The sequence below is a fragment of the Ceratotherium simum genome, chromosome 6 (genome assembly GCF_057802395.1).
Source record: "Ceratotherium simum simum isolate JZ-2026a chromosome 6, ASM5780239v1, whole genome shotgun sequence".
Taxonomy (NCBI): domain Eukaryota; kingdom Metazoa; phylum Chordata; class Mammalia; order Perissodactyla; family Rhinocerotidae; genus Ceratotherium; species Ceratotherium simum.
The window spans coordinates 65,198,496-65,216,925 of record NC_141905.1 but is presented as its reverse complement, the minus strand read 5'-3'; the positions used below and the strand labels follow the sequence as shown (position 1 = coordinate 65,216,925).

The following is an 18,430-nucleotide window of genomic DNA, read 5'->3' as shown; positions in this document are numbered from 1 at the left end:
TCTCTGTGGTCTATGTGGTCCCCTCTCTTTTCTCTGCACATTCTTCTTGTCTTAGACTCAGGTGGTTGGTACTATGCCAGGCAATGACATCTCTTTCTGAGAGGAGTGGAATTCTTCCTGTCCCAGAAGATTTGATCTTCTCTCCATCTGGCTGCTTCCCTAGGAGATCCAGGGGCCAAGCAATGATGTAGGGTTGCAGGACAAGGGAGTGCCCTCTGAGGTGAGAGGAAGTTTGCAATCCCACCAGCTAGTCAGGGCTCTGAGCCACAGCAAACAAACTGCTGAATGGGAACACTTGGTCCCTGGGTGGCAGGCCACAGGCTACTGTGCTGGGGAAACAGCAGGAGCTAATTTTGTTTTCCAGATTGCTTTTGCTCTTCATCAGCTGTTATGGCATCATGGCTGACTTCACCTTGCTTGCAAAGCTGGAATACCCAACAGGATTCTTGAGTTCTTTGTTGGCCACTGATATCTAGTGCACCATGCTAAATTAAATCAAGTATTTTAAGGTTCATTTACTAAATCTATCAGGCAAGTAGACACATTTATTAAGCCAGGCCTCTGTTAATCCCAGCAAATTGGCCTTTCAGGGCCCCACAAATCCAACAGGCCGCTGATTCACTTCTCTGTCTCTGTGCTTTGTCTGAGCTGCATGGCCAGCCTAGCGTGAGGCTCCTTAGAATAATATCTCATGACCTGCCTGGGCCGTGGACTACATCCCTTCCCACAGCGAATCCCTCCTGTGCAACAGGTCATTTATTATCCACTGAGCCCAGCAAGAAATTGACAAATCTCTGAGTTACTATTTAGTTATGAGATTTCCACTTGACCAATGGAATAGAGAGCTTCAGAGAAACCTTTGGATCCAGCCTACACCAGTCTGCCAGAAACAGTAAGTCAAGTTAACATTGAATATTACAAAGTCGCCACAATTTAAATGTATACCTTGATGAAACTACCATTCCCAAATTGGACAGACTGTAATCACTATGTTTGCCTTACTTAAAACCTTCAGCAGAGTATACAGTAATGTGTGAAAAGTGCTTATCATATGAAGTGGAAAAGGCAGAATATATAATTGTGGATACACTATGATTAGAACTGTGTAAAAAAACTAAAATACACACAAAAACAGAAAGAAAAAAGCAAAATAGTATGTATAGACTATGATCTGTGACTATGGGATTAATGTGAAAATTTGCAGTTAGGAAAAAAACTTTCTCAAATACACACACATATACACACACATCGAAAAGCTCTTCAAAAGTATCTCATTGTCTAAAGTATCACTGTCCATGAATCTTGTTCTATCTTCCATCATCCTATCCTAAATCTGAGTTTCTGTGACAAAATAAAAAACATCCATTTATGTCATTCAAAGTCACCTGTCACCTATCCTCCCCTAAATAATTAGAGTTTTTTCTCTAATTTCTGCTCAAATGAATCCTCTGATTTGTCTGAATCAGTCTACACAGAACACAGCCATGCCCAAAGCCTTACCTTTACGCAGAAATCCCTTCCCTTTCTCTCTGCCTCAATTCTACTGTTCCTTTAATGCCAGCTTAGGACCAACTTCATACATGACTCATTCCATGACCAACAAAGTCTGCATCCATCACCCCCTAGGCTGCTTGACTGGGCCAGTAATATTACATTCCTATTGCCGTACCTTATAGTATCTATTCTTGGATGTTAACCTCATATTCTAAAATAGATTATGTGTTTCTTGAAGACAACAAATGTAATTTACACTGCTTTGTATTCCTCACAACATCTAGGGTCAAAATACAGGGTCTTGAAAAAGATCCATGCAGCTGATGCAATTCCGCATCTCCCGCTGATAGGTTTGTAGGTCTGTGAGGCTATAGTTGGATTTCAAGAATGCTTGCTCTCTTCTATTTACTCATACGTTACACTTGCTCACCAACCACTGCATGTGTGTTCGCCTTGCCTTCTTATCTGGAAATGTAATCTCCTTGAAGGCAGGGACAATGTTGTACATGCTCTTCTATTCCTAAGGGCACCAAGCAAAAGGCTGGCTATAACGGGGGGGATGTCAATTGATTCTTATTGACATGTTGATTTAATTCAACCACCTGAGTGAACCTGTTCAATTCACCTAGTCACAACATATGTGCGCGCACGCGCGCGCGCACACACACACACACACACACACAGAAAATACTACCTCCCAAGGTTATTAGCCTAAGTGTTTTCTTCGTAAAATGGGATAATTTCTCTTTCATTAGTGATGTTCTGATGATTAAATAAAATAATATGTATGAAGAGCCTATACAAAGCAGTACTAGGAATAAATGCTCAAAATTAGCATTAGCTCCTTTTACAGATCAGTTTGCTAGTCAAAGGGAACCAAATAGCTCTAAAATCAGAGCACTTATCATGACACCAAAAATAATCATTCATTTGCCAGTCAAATATGGTGCTCATTGGACCAATTACTGGGTACCATGGCCACTTTGATGAGTTTCTGGCATGGTGCTAGCAAAAAGCACTGAAAATGTACCTATTTCAAATGGACTGACCATTCTTGAAGGTGAGAGGGAACTGTATGGAACCAACACAGATCTGTCATGGAGATGTAGATGCCGTTGATGTAAATGACGAGCCCAATAATGACCGATATTTTCAAGTACTTAGATGTGTTCTAAGAGCTTTACCTACCTTTCATTACTTAGCCCTCAAAGCAATATTAGAGTGTAGTTACTACTATTACTACTCTGACATTAGTCCAGAGAAATTACATGATTTGACTTAAGGCATACAGCGAGGAAGAATCTGAGTCTGGACCCCAGCCCAGGTTTCTCTTATTTCAAAACCACTCAATTCTAATGCTTCTTCTGTATCATGATTCTCTTGGTTCTTTGGGAACAAAAACCAACTAGTAAATCCTTTCAGATTGGGGTATCTGTGCAGCACATCTTGCTCAAGTTTATAGATGGAAATTCCCATCCAAAGGAATACTTCAAGTATTCATCAATTGAAAAAATAAAACTTTAATGCCATTCTGTAATTTTAAAATTTCACTCCACAATATGGCATAATATAGATTGGATAGATAGATAGATAAGTATTTCAAGTAATAACTCAATGATGTTCATGGATTGGATATTAGTATCCTTGCTTTAGAGAAAAGAACACTGAGACTCAGATCTGGTATTTGAGCTAACAGATAATCGTTAGAGAAATGGAAACTAGACTCTCCAATTGCTTTGTCCAATTTTCTGTTTATTTATCAAATATTTATTAGACACTGTCTGGTATTTCAGGTCTTAGAATAAGCCCTCAAAGAAAAAAAGTGGTGCCGTAGAGAAACACTATCTTCGGTTCTTTGCAGCTGCTGTGTAAATTACTGTGTTGGTAACGGCCAAGCACTGCCTCCCTTGCACAGTAGTTTCTCAGTAAAGGTCAGCTCGTAAATGGACTAACAGAAAAGAATTCCCTGGGTTGAAACCCAAAACCTCACATTGTCAGAGGAGAAATTAACTTAAAATTCTTCTCTTTCTAACTTTCTCCTCCCAAATGATTTTCTCTTCTTCCTTCACTGTGTATGTCTGCTGGTTTTTCAAGCAGGATTTTAAGGTCTGTAACCTCTGGGAGACAGAGTGATGTAGCTAAAGCATTCTGGGGCTGAGGGTGGTGCATGGTAGATGGGAGGTAGGAGACCAGGGTTTTAGGTCTGGCTCTACAATTAACCACCTTTTTGATCTTGGGGTTGTGGAGAATCAGGATTGGCCACCTCAAAATATGTCTCTTTGGTTTGATTTTTTTTTTTTTTTTTTTGGTAAGGAAGATTAGCCCTGAGCTAACATCTGTTGCCAATCCACTTTTTGCTGAGGAAGATTGGCCCTGGGCTAACATCCATGCCTGCCACAGGCATGGATATGCCTGCCATAAAGCCTGCCACAGCATGGCTTTATAAGCGCTGTGTATGTCCACACCCAGGATCCAAACCCGCGAACCCCAGGCTGCCAAAGCGGAGCGTGCAAACTTAACCACTACACCACCTGGCCAGCCCTGGCTTGATTATTTTTAGGAACAAAAGACTCTAAAAGAAACTTTGGCCTTCCCTCTAACTGCCTAAAAGAATTTAAGATAAAAGGCCTGTCCCCAGGATGGGCTATCATCATAGATAACTCTAGATAATTGGTAGACTGTGAGGGTCCATGCTAAGCCCATCCTTATCAAAGTTCTGTTTACCAAACATTTGCTTTTTCATTTCCATATGAATTGTTTTCCTCCCCTTTGAAGTCCCAAACCACTACCCCCAACATCTTCCTTTGTCTTTAGCCGAAGATGCTATTTAAGATGACAACATCCACCAGATGGCTGAGCTGCTCAGTTTTCCTGAGTCTCTCCCTTGTGTACATGTTATAAAGCTTTGTTTGATTTTCTCCTGTTATTCTGTCTCATGTCAACTTAATTCATAGCCCAGCCAGAAGGACCCAGAGTGGGTAGAGGATATGTCTTCCTCCCCTACAGTTTGCTCATCTCACACAGGGAGCTTCACTTTTCTAATATATCAAATGGGGATCTTATTAACTAACCTCCTTATCTTTCCCCTGGTGAATAATAATCCCAGAAATGCAAAAGCATCAGTAACCTATACTAAGAAATTGATCTGAAAGTATATAGCACAAATAATGCCAACAGAAAAGGGTCCCTTGGGCCCATGAAATAATTCTATTTTTTTATCAATCCACCCTGAATCCCAGTTTTTATGACAAAATAAAAAGCAAGTATTTAGTGAGTACCTAGTGTGTGCCAGGGAGAAACACATTATCTTATGTAGTTTTCACAACAATCAAGATGACATAGATATTATTGTTTCCAGTTTGCTGTTGAGCGAATTAAATTTTAGGCCAAATGACTTGATCAAGCTCACACAACCTGCAGGAAGCAGTGCTGGAAACCTAAGCCTTGTCTCTCTGACTCCTAGGTCCATGTTCTCACCACCACATCAGCTTGCCTCCCTAAAAAAGAGCAGGGATGAATCATCTCCCTCTCTTATCATGCAGGGGCTGAAGTTCTCTTTGGTCATCTTGAAACAAGCAAACAAAACCAGCAGTGTTCCATTTATTTTTTAAAGGAATTACTACACCAGTAACTGAATATTTATTACCCCTTTCTTTAGATAATCAGCATTTCCAAGTCTGACATGATAGCTTTCTTAAATTATGAAAAAAAATTAAAAGTTTCTCTAAGATGAGCAATGCCAATCACACCAAGAATGATCAAGAAAAATGCAAAGACAAAAACAGAATAGAAAAGAACATTAAGCCCTTAAGTAGGAGGACTGTCAGCCTAACTTCTCCCAGTTTCTATTACACAAGTGTGGTCATTCTTGACACAAGTGTCACCAGTATCAATTGCTGGGAGTAGGGAATATCTGCATGGTCCAGAGTTGGCCCCTTTACTTCCTTTCTTTGAATTGGCAACATCAGCACCTTGCCTAAGAAGAACACTATCCTTTGTAAAACACCTGGTAGGTCTTGATAAGGATTTTCTATGTGCATTTCCCCAATTGATTTTCGTAGCCCTACATTTAGATATATAACTCACATTTTACAGATGGGGTCACCTCATTTCAGAGATGCTAAGTGACTTCCTCGATATTATAAAGCTAGTGAGTGGAAAGGCCAGGGTTAAAACAAATGGAACAAATGAAGTTTTAGAAATATTGAGTAGAGGAGCAAGAACACCCAGGTCTGTGTAGTTTCTCAAATTACTCTTCCCTTCTTAGGATTATTTGAACTTTCTTTACTAAAATAATAAACTTGATGTGGGAAGGTACATCATATTCAATTACGTGGGTCTATAGCTTCATTTGGTACTCCCTATCGTCCACATCCCCAGTGCCCCCAACATCAACACAGAAGCTGGAGCCCAGGAGTGATGAGGCTCAGGGCAGGCTGCCCAAAAATACTCCAAAGTGGCATATTGATTATTCTGAAGTAAAGTTGCTTAAGAAACAGCCAGTGTAAAACGGACACTCTGACCATCCTTTGTCTCCCTGAAAGCAGGAAATAAATCTCCCATGTGAAAGGTACTCTCCCTGTACCAGAAGGTAGAGAGACATCCTTATTACCAGATATAGGGAATTCAAGGCTGAGAAGGCAGTGTAAACAAACTTTGCTCACTCTTCACTAATTAAGTGCCCAAACCTAAATTTGTCTTGTCAGTTCTTCACAAAATTTATTGTTTCTTTGCCTAAAAAGCATAAAAGCTGCCTGCTTTGGTCATTCCTTTAGGTCCCGTCTCTGAGACTTCGTTACATACAAATTAAATTTGTTTTTTTCTCTTATTAGTCTGTTTTGTGTCAATTTAATTATTAGATCAGCCAAAAGAACTCAAAAGAGGTAGGGGGAAAATCTCCTCCTCCCCGCCAGGAGCATTCAGTATAGACTAATCAGAGGCTGATCAGAAAGGGCCAAACCTTTGTGCTATTGCCGAACCACCAGAAATAGGTAAGGGTCCCCAGCTGACTGGGCCACACAACCGCACTGATGTTGACCTCCTTCTTCCTTATGGCGACAAATGGAACCCGGAGATGAACATGCTCCACAGGACCTAAGGGAGCAAGGAAAATCAATGTCAGTGTTTATATTCCTGGAATAAACAAACTTTATCACACTCCCAGATTCTTCATTTTAACCCCTATTCCCATCATCCATAATCAAAAAAGGACTACAAACACAAATGTTGAGAGGGGTGTGGTGTGTGTGTGCACGCATGTGAAATGAAGCACCGTGTACAAGAGGGAAGTCAAATCAGGCTTCAGAGTCTTTAAGTGACATCTGAACTTAATTTACATCTGATGAGCCCAACCGTGAATGCTTATGACTCTCCAGCCAGAGGACAAAGCTAGTTTACTAGACACTTAGCCAATAAATAGGAAGACAAACAGCAGTCTCTTTCATTTCTGAGGATTAGTGTGTATTGTGATTTGAGGCCAAGGCATTGTTATGGAGGGCTCTTCCATTCTCCTCAATTGCTAATTGGTTCCATCCTCTTCGACAATTGACCATTGTGCTTGTCTGCAATACTCAGTGCGTGTCATTCAGAAGCTGGCAAAACCGTTTTACGAGAAGGAAAAAGCACATCTCTCTCAATCACAGGAGAAACAAATGCCAGGTTCCCAAGTAACCAAAAAGCTGCTGGCAAAAAGGTGACCAAACTTTCCCTTTTTTCCCTCAGGAAACAGATGTAAGCAGCATCAAATTCTAAAGTAGCAAGTAAGAGAACATATAGGAACACACCCTGTGCATAAGTGAGGATTCTAATTTAATTCATTTCCAAAGTCATTTTTTAACACTTTGTGGGATTTTCTCCCCACCCCCACCCCTTCCTCTTTCCTTTTCCTTTACTCTCTCTCTTCCTTTCCTTCCTTTCTTCCTTCTTCCTCCTTTTCCTTCCTTATGTCCTTCCTACTTAACCAAATCTAATTAAAATACTCCAATTATCTGTTTACACTATGTTAGAGCACATTTTCCTGTAAACATGACTGAAGGTCACAAGGACATCTGCTACCAGGACATCTCTTTAGCCTGAGGGCCTTGAGTTCTTCTCATAGGTGGGACATTATTCAGGCGACCCAGCCTTCACTATTTGCATCCTTGGTCATTTTGGAGACAGCTCAGTTTAAAGGGAAGAAAACAGATGGATACTTTCCTTTCTTCTCTGGTTAAAATCTGTATTAGATTAAATCTGGTGTAGATCTGTATGATCTTGTCATCTATTTTACAGAGCCTTGACTCTACACAGATTATTACCCTGTCCCCTGCCTTCCTTATAGTAATAAGACCATATGAAAGAGATGTGTGGATGTTAAAAACAGCATATAATTAATTATGAGTTGGCACTATTTCTACCACCATGACCACGACCACTATACCATCACCGTTTCTGTGTATGATTGGGGAGAAGTCCCTCTAAGGACAGTGGGCATTCTTCTGAGTCTCACTGGGCATATCCCGTGTTGTAGGTAAATTTATACTGGGAGATAAGGTGTTTGGACAGGGACTGATGTTTGGGTGAGGGGACCAGTCAGACCTGCTTGCCCTGTCCAGATTGTACTTCCCTGAACAATCAACAAGTATTCTAGAATCTGTGTATCTACAGCCTGAAAACACTCTGCCTACAGCTCTCTGACCTGACCCCAGACAGACAGTATCTCAAGATTTCTTCCAGCAAATAATTTGAACCTTGTCACTTCAGATTTATTCAAAGTTATATTTGGATGAAAGTTTAATTATTTTCAATAAGGAAGTCTGTGCAATTATTTTTGTATCGTTTGATTGTTGGTGAGAGTAAAAATCACAAAGTGTGAGAAAACACTGGCTGCTTTCACTGCTTGATTGACTCATTTCTAGGGGTTGACCTGATTTATCTCTCTTTGATGTTTGTGTTTTACTGATCAATGGGGAAGAGAATGAGGCAGTGGGAAGGGTCCCTGGCCAGCCCATGTCCAAAGAGGAAGATGAGAAACTTGCTTCTTACATTAATATCTCAGAGTCTTTCTCCACGCCCAGATTCTTCCCCCACTGGGGAAGGGGCCTCTTTTACCCTCCAAGTCATTGCTCCTGTTCTCAGGGGAAAATGGCCTGAAGCCCATTCCCCAGCCAGCTCATGGGAACCCTGGGCTTTTCCACAGTTAAAAAATGATACCACTATGGCTTATGGTCCTGGAAATTCTTCTCAGCGTTCTATCACTCAGGGTCCTTGGCTCAGCCAGGGATTACATTGTTAGGTACTCTGATGCGTAGGAAGATAAAAAGAGACCTCGTTCTCCCTAAACTCATGCCAAACACAAAAGGGACGGGGTTTCCATGAATTGGAACACCATCAAACATGGTCACATTTATTCCAGGTTCAGGACAAGCATGTTTGGGTAAATATAACCTCAAGGAACAACAACATATAGTAACTTTTTAGGCCAAAGAACCTGAGTCACAGACTCCAGGCTTCAACCTAGAGACAGAACATGAATTAAGGAGAAGAGAAGACAGCTGAAGGGATTCAGGAGGGAGCAAAGCAAACCCCTAAAATCCTCATTGTCAAATAGCACTCGTTTAGATAAAAATCTAATAATCTGTGTGAGATTGGTTATTATGGGCGGCTAACAACTACTTTTGTTAGCTAATGGCACAAGGTGACGCCAAGAGCAGTTTCCACTATAATAACTGTCTGAAAAATGCAGCCATGATTGATTTGGAGGGAATTATGAGCACGATAAAAGTTTCAAGGAACATTTCCTCCTTCGTGCACATAACCCACGGTATAAACCTGTTCTTTGCTGTTGTGTTTTTTTTTGCCACTAAGATACGCTGGTCTTTGCACCCTGCAGGCAAGGCCCACTCTTAGGAGAATTAGGAACATGAGAGGGGCAGGTCCTTGGAATAAGGAAAGTAAATTTTTTTTCTTTGTCTTCATTTTTAAATGCAACATAGATGTCAGGCAGAAACTTAATAGGAGGTACTTAGTAATTACTATAACAGGTAACATCCGTCATGTGCCAAGCTGGGTGCTAAGTGGCATTTTGCACACTGTGCAGAAAAACGTTAACAAAGACCTGAAATAGCCATCCTTTGAAAGGCCTGTGTGCAGATTGGCCCTTGGTTGGTGTCTGGGAACTTGGCTCTGAGAGTGTTTCCAGTCAACAGCTAACTGATAGGAGTGGTTCACTCTACCTAGACTGTTTTTGCCAACAATATGGTTTATTCTAAATACCTGCTTTCCTCTGGAGTCTCGAATTTTGGTAAATGCTAGGCAGAGGATACCTACATGACCAGCCCTCAATAAAAATCATGGGCACTGAGTCTCCAATGAGCTTCTCTGGTAGATAGCCCATCACACACGTTCCTACAACTCATTGCTAGAGGAATTAGGCATGTCCTGGTGACTCCATGGGGAGAGGACACTTGTTCTTGGTTTCCTCCAGACTTTGCCCCTTGGGCCTTTTCCCTCTGCTGATCTTGCTTTGTCTCCTTTCACTGTAATAAATCATAGTTGTGAGTATGACTCTATGCTGACTCCTATGAGTCCTTAGAGTGAATTGCTAAACCTAGGAGGAGTCTTGGGGATCCTTGATACACACACACATAATCCAATTTGATTCTCACAGCCTCCCTATAATCTAAGTATTAAAAGTGAGGAATCAGAAGTTTGTAAAGAGGAAGAAAGTTGGTTGATATTAGACATGTAACAAAAGGACATGATCAGAATTCAAATCTAGGTCTCCCTTGCTCTAAGCCCTGGGCTCATGAGCACCTTGCATACCACTCACCTGGGTTTCTGACCTGGTGCTTCTGGCACAGAATGATTGTGGTTGTTGTGGTACGGTTACCATCACTTAGGCTATTTCTGGCAGCACCCCGCCTCTGCCCAGAATGTGGACTCTGCAAGGGCAGGGCCAAAGCTGTATTGTTGCATCCTTAGTGCCTCACAGAGTGACTTGCATATATTAAGAACTCAACAAACATTTGTCGAATATCTTAGTGAATGACTTGGTGTTTCATTTGTGTTTCCTATTTACCCTGTTATAAGAGCCCTGTGAGGCAAGGTATCAGTGAGAATTAAGCCATTTTAAAATTAGAGTTCAAGAAAATAGATTGGTGGTTACCAGAGGAGAAGGGGGAAGGGGGGAGGGTGAAAGGGGTAAAAAGGCACATGCGTATGGTGACCGACGGTAATTAGACTTTGGGTGGTGAACATGATGTAGCCCAAACAGAAATCAAAATATAACAATATATACTTGAAATTTATATAATGTTATAAACCAAAGTTACCACACACACAAAAAAAAATGGACTTCAGAAGACCCAGAGAAGAAATACTTTACCTCATGGTCACATAAAGTCGCATCTATAGGGATGTAACTGAACTATAATCCAGGTCTCTTCCCATGCACTTCCCCTATCACTGCTGGTCCTTGTGCTATTATTGTGACTAAAATGCTAGGAGATTAACTAGCTTACGTTTTCCAGGGACCTGTTAAGTGTGGGTTGTTTATATAGTGGAGTTTATATCATCACTGAGTTGTTAATAGGAAAGGTGCTCCTTGTATTCACTTATACTCTTTCAAAACTTATAATTTTCACCATATGTAGCATATTACCCAAAAACCATTGTGAGATACATGCATAAGAACTATAGAAATCCTTAGACCCATGAGTCTCACTGATAAAGGTGAAGGAAACCAACACCAGCTACATAACATTTCCTTGACCTAATATTCTAAAATCATAATATTTAAGTTCCAGTTTATATGAGTCAAGTTCCAGGACAGTAAATACACAAAATGCATCCAGTACAAACAAAATATCTCGGAACTTCAGCTGCTGATTTGTCTTGTACCAAGCAACAGCCAATAGCAATGAAATACATTCTAGGACAACAAAAACATTTTGGAGAGTTCTTAGAATTGTTTACAACAGGAATAAACTTGCAGTAACCTTGGATGCAAGAATTAAGTTCTTTTGTTTGTTCACTTCCACATTTTAAAAAATCTAAACATGTATTTAATCCTTCTTTGGCTCTTCCAACAGAGATAACAATTTACTTTGATTTGTGCTGCCTTCACTCATAGTAGCTTGAAAAGGAGCCTGAGGCTGTCAGCCAGATGGGTCTCAACTTCCTATATTTTTAGGTATCTCCAAACTAATGGGAAGGAACTTTCACCTGAATGTGTGTCTGCATATGCACACTTACATCACAATAGAGTGGAGCTGAAAAGGAGGGGCCAGTTGGTAATGTTATCCAAAATTTCAAAATAATCCATCTACTTCAGTATCATGAAACTCTAAAACACAGATGAGCACACACCTCAATCTTTTGATTTCTGTCACCATTTTGGGGAGTAGTCACACCAAATCTAGTTTCAGCTCTGAATCCCAGGAAATTTGAGCAGAAGGAGTTGTGAACTGGGAGAAGAAAGGGATGGCTTATGCTACTTACAAACCACGTGCAGGAAGAGGACAGCTGTGTCTGAGCCCAGGTTGTTCTCCGCGTAGGCTGTCACCTGGAAGATACCTGCACTCTTGTACACATGCTTGATGCCATCCTCAATGGGGCTGAAGTTAGCATAGGACACCGCAATCCCATCGCCAAAGTCAAGCTGGATGTTTGTCCTTTGGAGATCACCCTGCCAGGGGGAATAGCAATTGGCCTGGGCTCATGCACATGGTCCAGCCTGACTCCTATCTGATGCTTCCTCCTATGGCTTCAGCATCACCCTCTGAGGACCTACAGTCCTCAGGGGGCTGAAACGTCTTCAACACAATCATCAGACTCCTACCTGATATCCACTGGGCACTATGGGCAAGCACTATGGACCTAGTGTCCCTGTATGTCCAAGTTCAGGGCAGCCTGACTTGGTGTAACAGTGGACAAGGTAGAGCCTCTATGATGCTCTGAAGTGAGGAAGCCAAAGGCTTCCCTGGCTCTCTCATACACAGGGTTTAATTGTGTTTCTCCCGTGTCATAACAGTAACAATAATACTAACAGCTAACACTTATAAAGTCTGTTTCCAGTTCCAATTAATCCTCTCACAACTCTGTAATGTAGAATGTATTACTGGCCCTGTTTTACAAATGGGGACAAAAATAAATTAAGTAATTAGACCAAAGTCCTCAGTTAGTAGTAAAAGAGCCAAATTGTGAACCCAGGAAGTCTGCTTTCAATACTAATGCTCTCAACCACCATGCTATAATTGTTCCTATTTTTTGGTACTTATTACTATGTTCCATATATTATGCTAATTACTTCACATATATTATATAATGCCACCTTCAAATACCTCTATGAGGTAGGATGATTATTGCCATTCTACGGATGAATATTGCATATCAGCCAAAATTACATCTGTGCTCTGTTGACCTTGGAATTCCTAAACCTATCTAAGCCCCCTCTTTCCTGAAGCCTTTTCTTACCATCCCAGCTCACAGATATCTCTGCCTCCCAGAAGGCCAAGTGTCCTCTGGGTGCCTGCCTGATGATGTTGTGCCAATGGTTCAGGTGAGTGTGTCTTACCACCCCAAGCCAATTCTCAGCTTCTTAAGGGCTGATGCTGAACCCCATCCTTCCTTCTCCTTCCCCCTACTATACAGAGCCAACATTTTGGATAAATGCAATTGAACCTGACCACAAAACAAGGATTCCAGATGAAAACAAAGCATTGGATCTCTCTGTTTATATACAAAGACAGTTGATGGAATAAAAAAAGAAGTACATCATGTGGAATTATAAGCCAATCCTTCTGACCAGTGAATGTGCATTGATCACAGTTTTGCTTTCTGTCTCTTTCCCCATGGCGACCCAGATGTGAGTGAAATATTGATAGATGCTCCCTTGTTCCCCACACAATGTCAACTACTCTTGAGTTTAGGAATACAAATTAAAGTGGAAATGAACTGGAGGCAATTCAAATGGATAAGATTGTGGCTCTTCACATCCATTCAAGAGAAAGTTTTTATAGTGCTGGTCCTGGAAACTCCCTTGTGGAAATGTGATAATGAGCTTCTCTGAATCTTAAAGTCCTTTAACTCAAGCACCCAGTGTGGCTGAAGGCTGAAGAATCTGTCAACCCAGGATAAGGAACCTTCACCGTCCTGTCCAATATGGGCCTGACTTTAAAGGTTTCTAAATTATTCATACTTTGAAAAAAATTCCTGGCCCACTTTGGTCTCTTTCCAAGATCTCAATAGCATAGAAAAGTTTTCATATAAATTTAGAAGCCTCTGTAAGTCAGGCAAGCTTTGTTGCCCCCTCACTGCAGTAAGGAGTGCCTGAAAACTTCCCTCGTTTGTAAAGAGAGAAGAAACAGCTCATATAGGGAGCAAGAAGCATACAACAGAGCTATCTCCACCCTGGAATGAGAGAATGCAGTCTGATTTTACTGCCAGATTGCAGAAGACACTAAAAAGTGAACTAACGGAGCAGCTAGCTGATGGAAAAGTAACTAATACAACATTCTTTATAAAGATAAGTTTAAAGGACTTCAATAATCTTCCCCCACCCTCACACTCATACTTTTAAGACTCTTTGAAAGCCTTGTGGGCTTTTCTAATTAGTGGGGTTAAGGGTTAGAATAAAGCAAAAGAGGCTGCTGAAAGCAACAGATAAAATTTGAATTCCCTTCTTCTGGCAAAGTCTAGAGTATATTATGGTGATAATGTTTCTTCAACAAGGCAGACCCTAAAAGGGAACCTCACAGAATATATCCAGATCTGCTCTGCATGGAGACAAGTGTAACCCACTGCAGCCTGGGTCTGTATTGTGGGATGAAGGGAAGAGTCTCTAAACACCCCAAGCCCTTTTTCACTCCTATCTTCTCCCAGAAGACTCAGCTTCTCAACACTGACTTTGGCGCAGGGATCTGAATACACAATATTTTTTTCTTCCCTCTCTGAGAACAGGGCATAACCTGCTTGTGAGTTCTGACCTCAGAGATGCAGGCTGGTGCCTACCTCCTCCATGAGGATGATGAAGGTCGCATTGTGCCCCTGCTCTGCCACCAGGCGTCCATCCGTGGTCACCACGTGGAGGCCCCGAGGGGCTTTTCCGGGGCACATCTGAGCCTTGGCAGTGTATTTCTCTCTCAGCCCATCTGTGCAGTTGTTGGATACAATCCGCCGGTACCTGAGGAGTATTGACAGTTGTCAGTGGTGTGGTTTGTGTCATGTGTGTATGTGTGTGTGTGTATATTAGAAAGAGAATGCAAGAGAGCAAAAGAGAGACAGATTTCACACACCTGCCCTTAAAAACTGAGTCTTAGAGAAGACAGCCATTTAGGAAGCTAAACAAATGCTGAGGAACTGCTATCCTTCATCTCAGGAAGAGTAGCTCTTTAAACATTATTATTGATCCTACCCAGTGAGTCACGGATCAGATCAGCGTCTAAACCAGCCAAGAAAAATCAATGTCTGACTCACACACAAGACAAGAGGAGGCAGCAGACTCGCTAGACTGAGGAAGCAAGAAAAACAGGTGCTTCTCTTTGTGAGGGAGGGACTTGTTTCTAGTTCCCTGAGGCCATCTCCAGCTTTCTCCACCAGAAAGCAGCTAGATCAGACTTCTAACTCGGATTATTTCAGGAAGCCTCTTCCTGTCTTCCTTCCACCCCCAGGACATCATGCCAACCCCTAATACCTAATAGTCTTTACTCTGGAGCCACTGGACTATTTTATAGCACATTTTCTCTCCCTGCTAATATTTCATTTCCCCCTCAACACAAAAGCCAGACTGGAAGCAAAAGTTTGAAGCTCCTATTCAAGCCTCCTGAGGTAAAATTACCTCAGAGAAGTTAGCATGGGAAAACCTCCCCACAAAGCACCGCAACCTTCCAGGACAAGGGCATCTTTGTGTACAGTGATGCCATGTCATCTCGCTTGACCACTGACCCCAGCGTGTGAAGTCAAGCCACGAGCTTGCCCACAGCCCTGACCTGCATGCCAGACATTATTTCCAGGCTTATCACTGTCTGTAATGTTGCATAAAATCAACATTCTGGTAAAACCACATAAAATAAATGCACCACCACCACCACCACTAACATCATCATGATCATGATGTCTTCTTTCACCCTGTTATGTCAGGAATTATTAACCAATCCATCTATGTTGCCTTCTTCTGGCGGCCTTGAAAACAGATGAAACCAAATCCTTTCTAAGTGATATTGGTCCTCTGCTATACGTGACATTTCCCCATTGCTAAACCATCAGCCCTACACCTCCATCCAGAGATCTCAGGAGTATGTTAAGCAAATTTTGTATGTATGTATCGCCTCAGACAGAATTACAATATATCATCTTGTAGATATATATTGTTTTTAATTGCCAGGTGACCTCATAATGGGTCTAGAGTTGTGCTGTCCAATACACTAGCCCTTTTCCACATATGGCTATTGAGCACTTCAAATGTGGTTAGTGTGGCATGTTGAAATGATAGTATTTTGGATATATTGGGTTAAATAAAATATATTATTAAAATTCAAATTTCACTTTTTTTTTTACTTTTTTTAATGTAGCTACGAGAAAATTTTAAATTACATGGTTCACATTATAGTTCTTTTGGTCAGCACTGGTATGGATAATAAAACTTTGTAAGCAATTTATACTTTCTTGCTCACCTTTAGTCATTTACAAGATATTTAGTTTTCACTTATGATAGATATTTCAGTAGGTACCATGTCCTATTGCAAACTCGATGTCATCCACTCTTCCTCTTCAACCTCAGCTGGCCAGCTGGTTGATGATTTGTAATATAAGCTAATACAAGCAACCTAGAGGTATGTGTAGACAGTTGTAGTGAATCCTTTGAAAAAAATGAAGCGTCTTCCCCTTTCATCTTCCTGATTTATTTGGTTGGCTATTTGGGGTTTTGGTACACCTAAGTTGCTTAAAATTAGGTCTACATACATGTGTCACATGATCATATGAGATATCCTAATGCATTTCTCTTCCAATTACGTCCAAGGTATGCTCTGGCTGGGAATTTGGTGGCCCATCTGATCACTGGTGCCCACTATATTTCTCTTCCTCAAACTTCATAACACTTTGTTCTCTGATACCACATCTCTTTACATTCATGCTCCTGAATCTGTATTTTGAGTGGCTTAAATCCCTAAACCAGACACCTAAGATAAAATAACATCAAAGGTCCTTCAGCCCTACGAATAGCCCCCTAAGAACCAAATATTTGATTAAAAAATTAATGTTTTTCAGAATAGCTCAGATCACTCAACATATCTCTTCCTTCGTGTTTTTTTTTTTTTTTTTTCTCTGTGGATTTCAGTTGGGTAGATATTACCTACCACTATTTCACAACCAGGTAAAGTAAAAGTACCCAAATGGTGAGGAACTTGATAGAGATGGCAGAAGATCCACTGGCAGAGTGGGGACTGGACTCCAGAACACCTCAGTCCCTTGCTACTGAAAGAGCAGCTCTGAGACCAGCAGTGTTGACATCACATGGGAGCTTGTTAGAAATGAAGAATCTCAACCCCACCCCAGATCTCCCGAATCAAAGTTGCACTTTAACAAGATCCCCAAACGATTCACAGCAAAATAAAATTTGAAAAGTGCTGTCTTAGACTACCAATCCAGTTTCCAAATCTGTTCTGCACCACAGAGGTGGCAAAGGATGCAGAAGACAACAAATCCCCAAAGAAACTTTTCTCAGGCATCTGAGAGAGTAACTAATAAGGGAACAAAGAGAGAAACACACATTATTGATAATTACAGAAAGTGTACTTTGACCTTCTTATTCCAGGAGTTTCTAGGATGGGACTTGTGAATTTTAGTCTAAGTTTTCAGCATCAGTCTGTGAGAGATTCAATTCATCTATCACTAGAGAGCACTGTAACATCTGCACTCCACTTGTGTTAATTTACTTCCCTCAGGGCCTAAGAAGTAAGGTGGCATCTTTTTCTAGAAGAGAAGCCCTGACTAAAACAATAGCTATGGTCTGTCAGAGGCAAATGGCAAAAGTTATTGAAAGCTGGGTGATCAGAAACCTCTTCTGATGCTCCCAAAAAAGTTACTCTACGCTAAAGAACTCTTCAGCTTTCCTCAGAAGCCACTTGTCATAAACAGGATGTACCCACATTCCATCTTGTTTCAATAGTGATGCATTCCCTTTGATCCCAACTTAGGGGAACAGGAAAACAGTGAGTGGAGTTCCTTCAGGTGTTTTACTTACCCAGTGCTGTTAAGGTAGCTTTGACCAAGGCTGCAGTCCTTTGACAGGGATGCTGGATTGTACCAGAAAGCTGGGACACACTGGCTCTCTCCATGTCTCTCATAGCCATAGTCACTGTCCAGAAAATGAATATTTCATACTGGTATAGATGCACAAATGCTAAAATACCCACAAACACATCCCTATAGCCATCCCAAAAGCTGTAATGCATTATTTTAAATATTCCCAATGAGGGCAAATATTCATACTTTGAGAATGAATTTTTCGATTTAGAAATAATCTCAAGTCATTTGAATTGCAGTCTATCAAAGAAATAGAGGATTATCAAACAGAGACTCCAGGTTAAAAAAAGTATGGATATACATAATATGGCAGGTACCCTGGCTTGGGGTGGGTGTGAGGGATGCTATAAGCTTAAAAGCATATTTTGGATCACAGTGGAATACTGAAACAAGTAGATGAGAACCAAGAAGATGACTTTAAAGGTCAAGATTCATTTCTGTGTTAAGATTTCACGTGTTATTCCAAAATTGATTTCAAAGATTTTACTTTCATTTTTCCTTCAAATTCTCTCTCAAACACATATGTGCATTTTCATTCACATATACACATACAGCCATTCAAACTTTTCCCAACAACATTTAACACAGGTCCCCTGTTTCCCTAAAAAATAAAACAAAGAAAACTAAACTGGAGCTCTTTTCCATGTTTTCT

General features: G+C 41.0%; 1 protein-coding gene across 1 annotated transcript in view; it reads right to left on the bottom strand.

The window, feature by feature from the left end:
- The window catches only part of SORCS3 (sortilin related VPS10 domain containing receptor 3), a 579,597-nt gene that overhangs the window by 19,547 nt on the left and 541,620 nt on the right, over positions 1 to 18,430 (bottom strand). Inside the window, exons 17-20 of the mRNA XM_004428052.3 lie at positions 17,717 to 17,830; positions 14,485 to 14,656; positions 11,974 to 12,160; positions 6,455 to 6,588 (exon numbers count right to left, since the gene is read on the bottom strand). Coding sequence (XP_004428109.1) covers positions 6,455 to 6,588; positions 11,974 to 12,160; positions 14,485 to 14,656; positions 17,717 to 17,830 — 607 coding nt within the window. The remainder of the gene's footprint in view (positions 1 to 6,454; positions 6,589 to 11,973; positions 12,161 to 14,484; positions 14,657 to 17,716; positions 17,831 to 18,430) is intronic.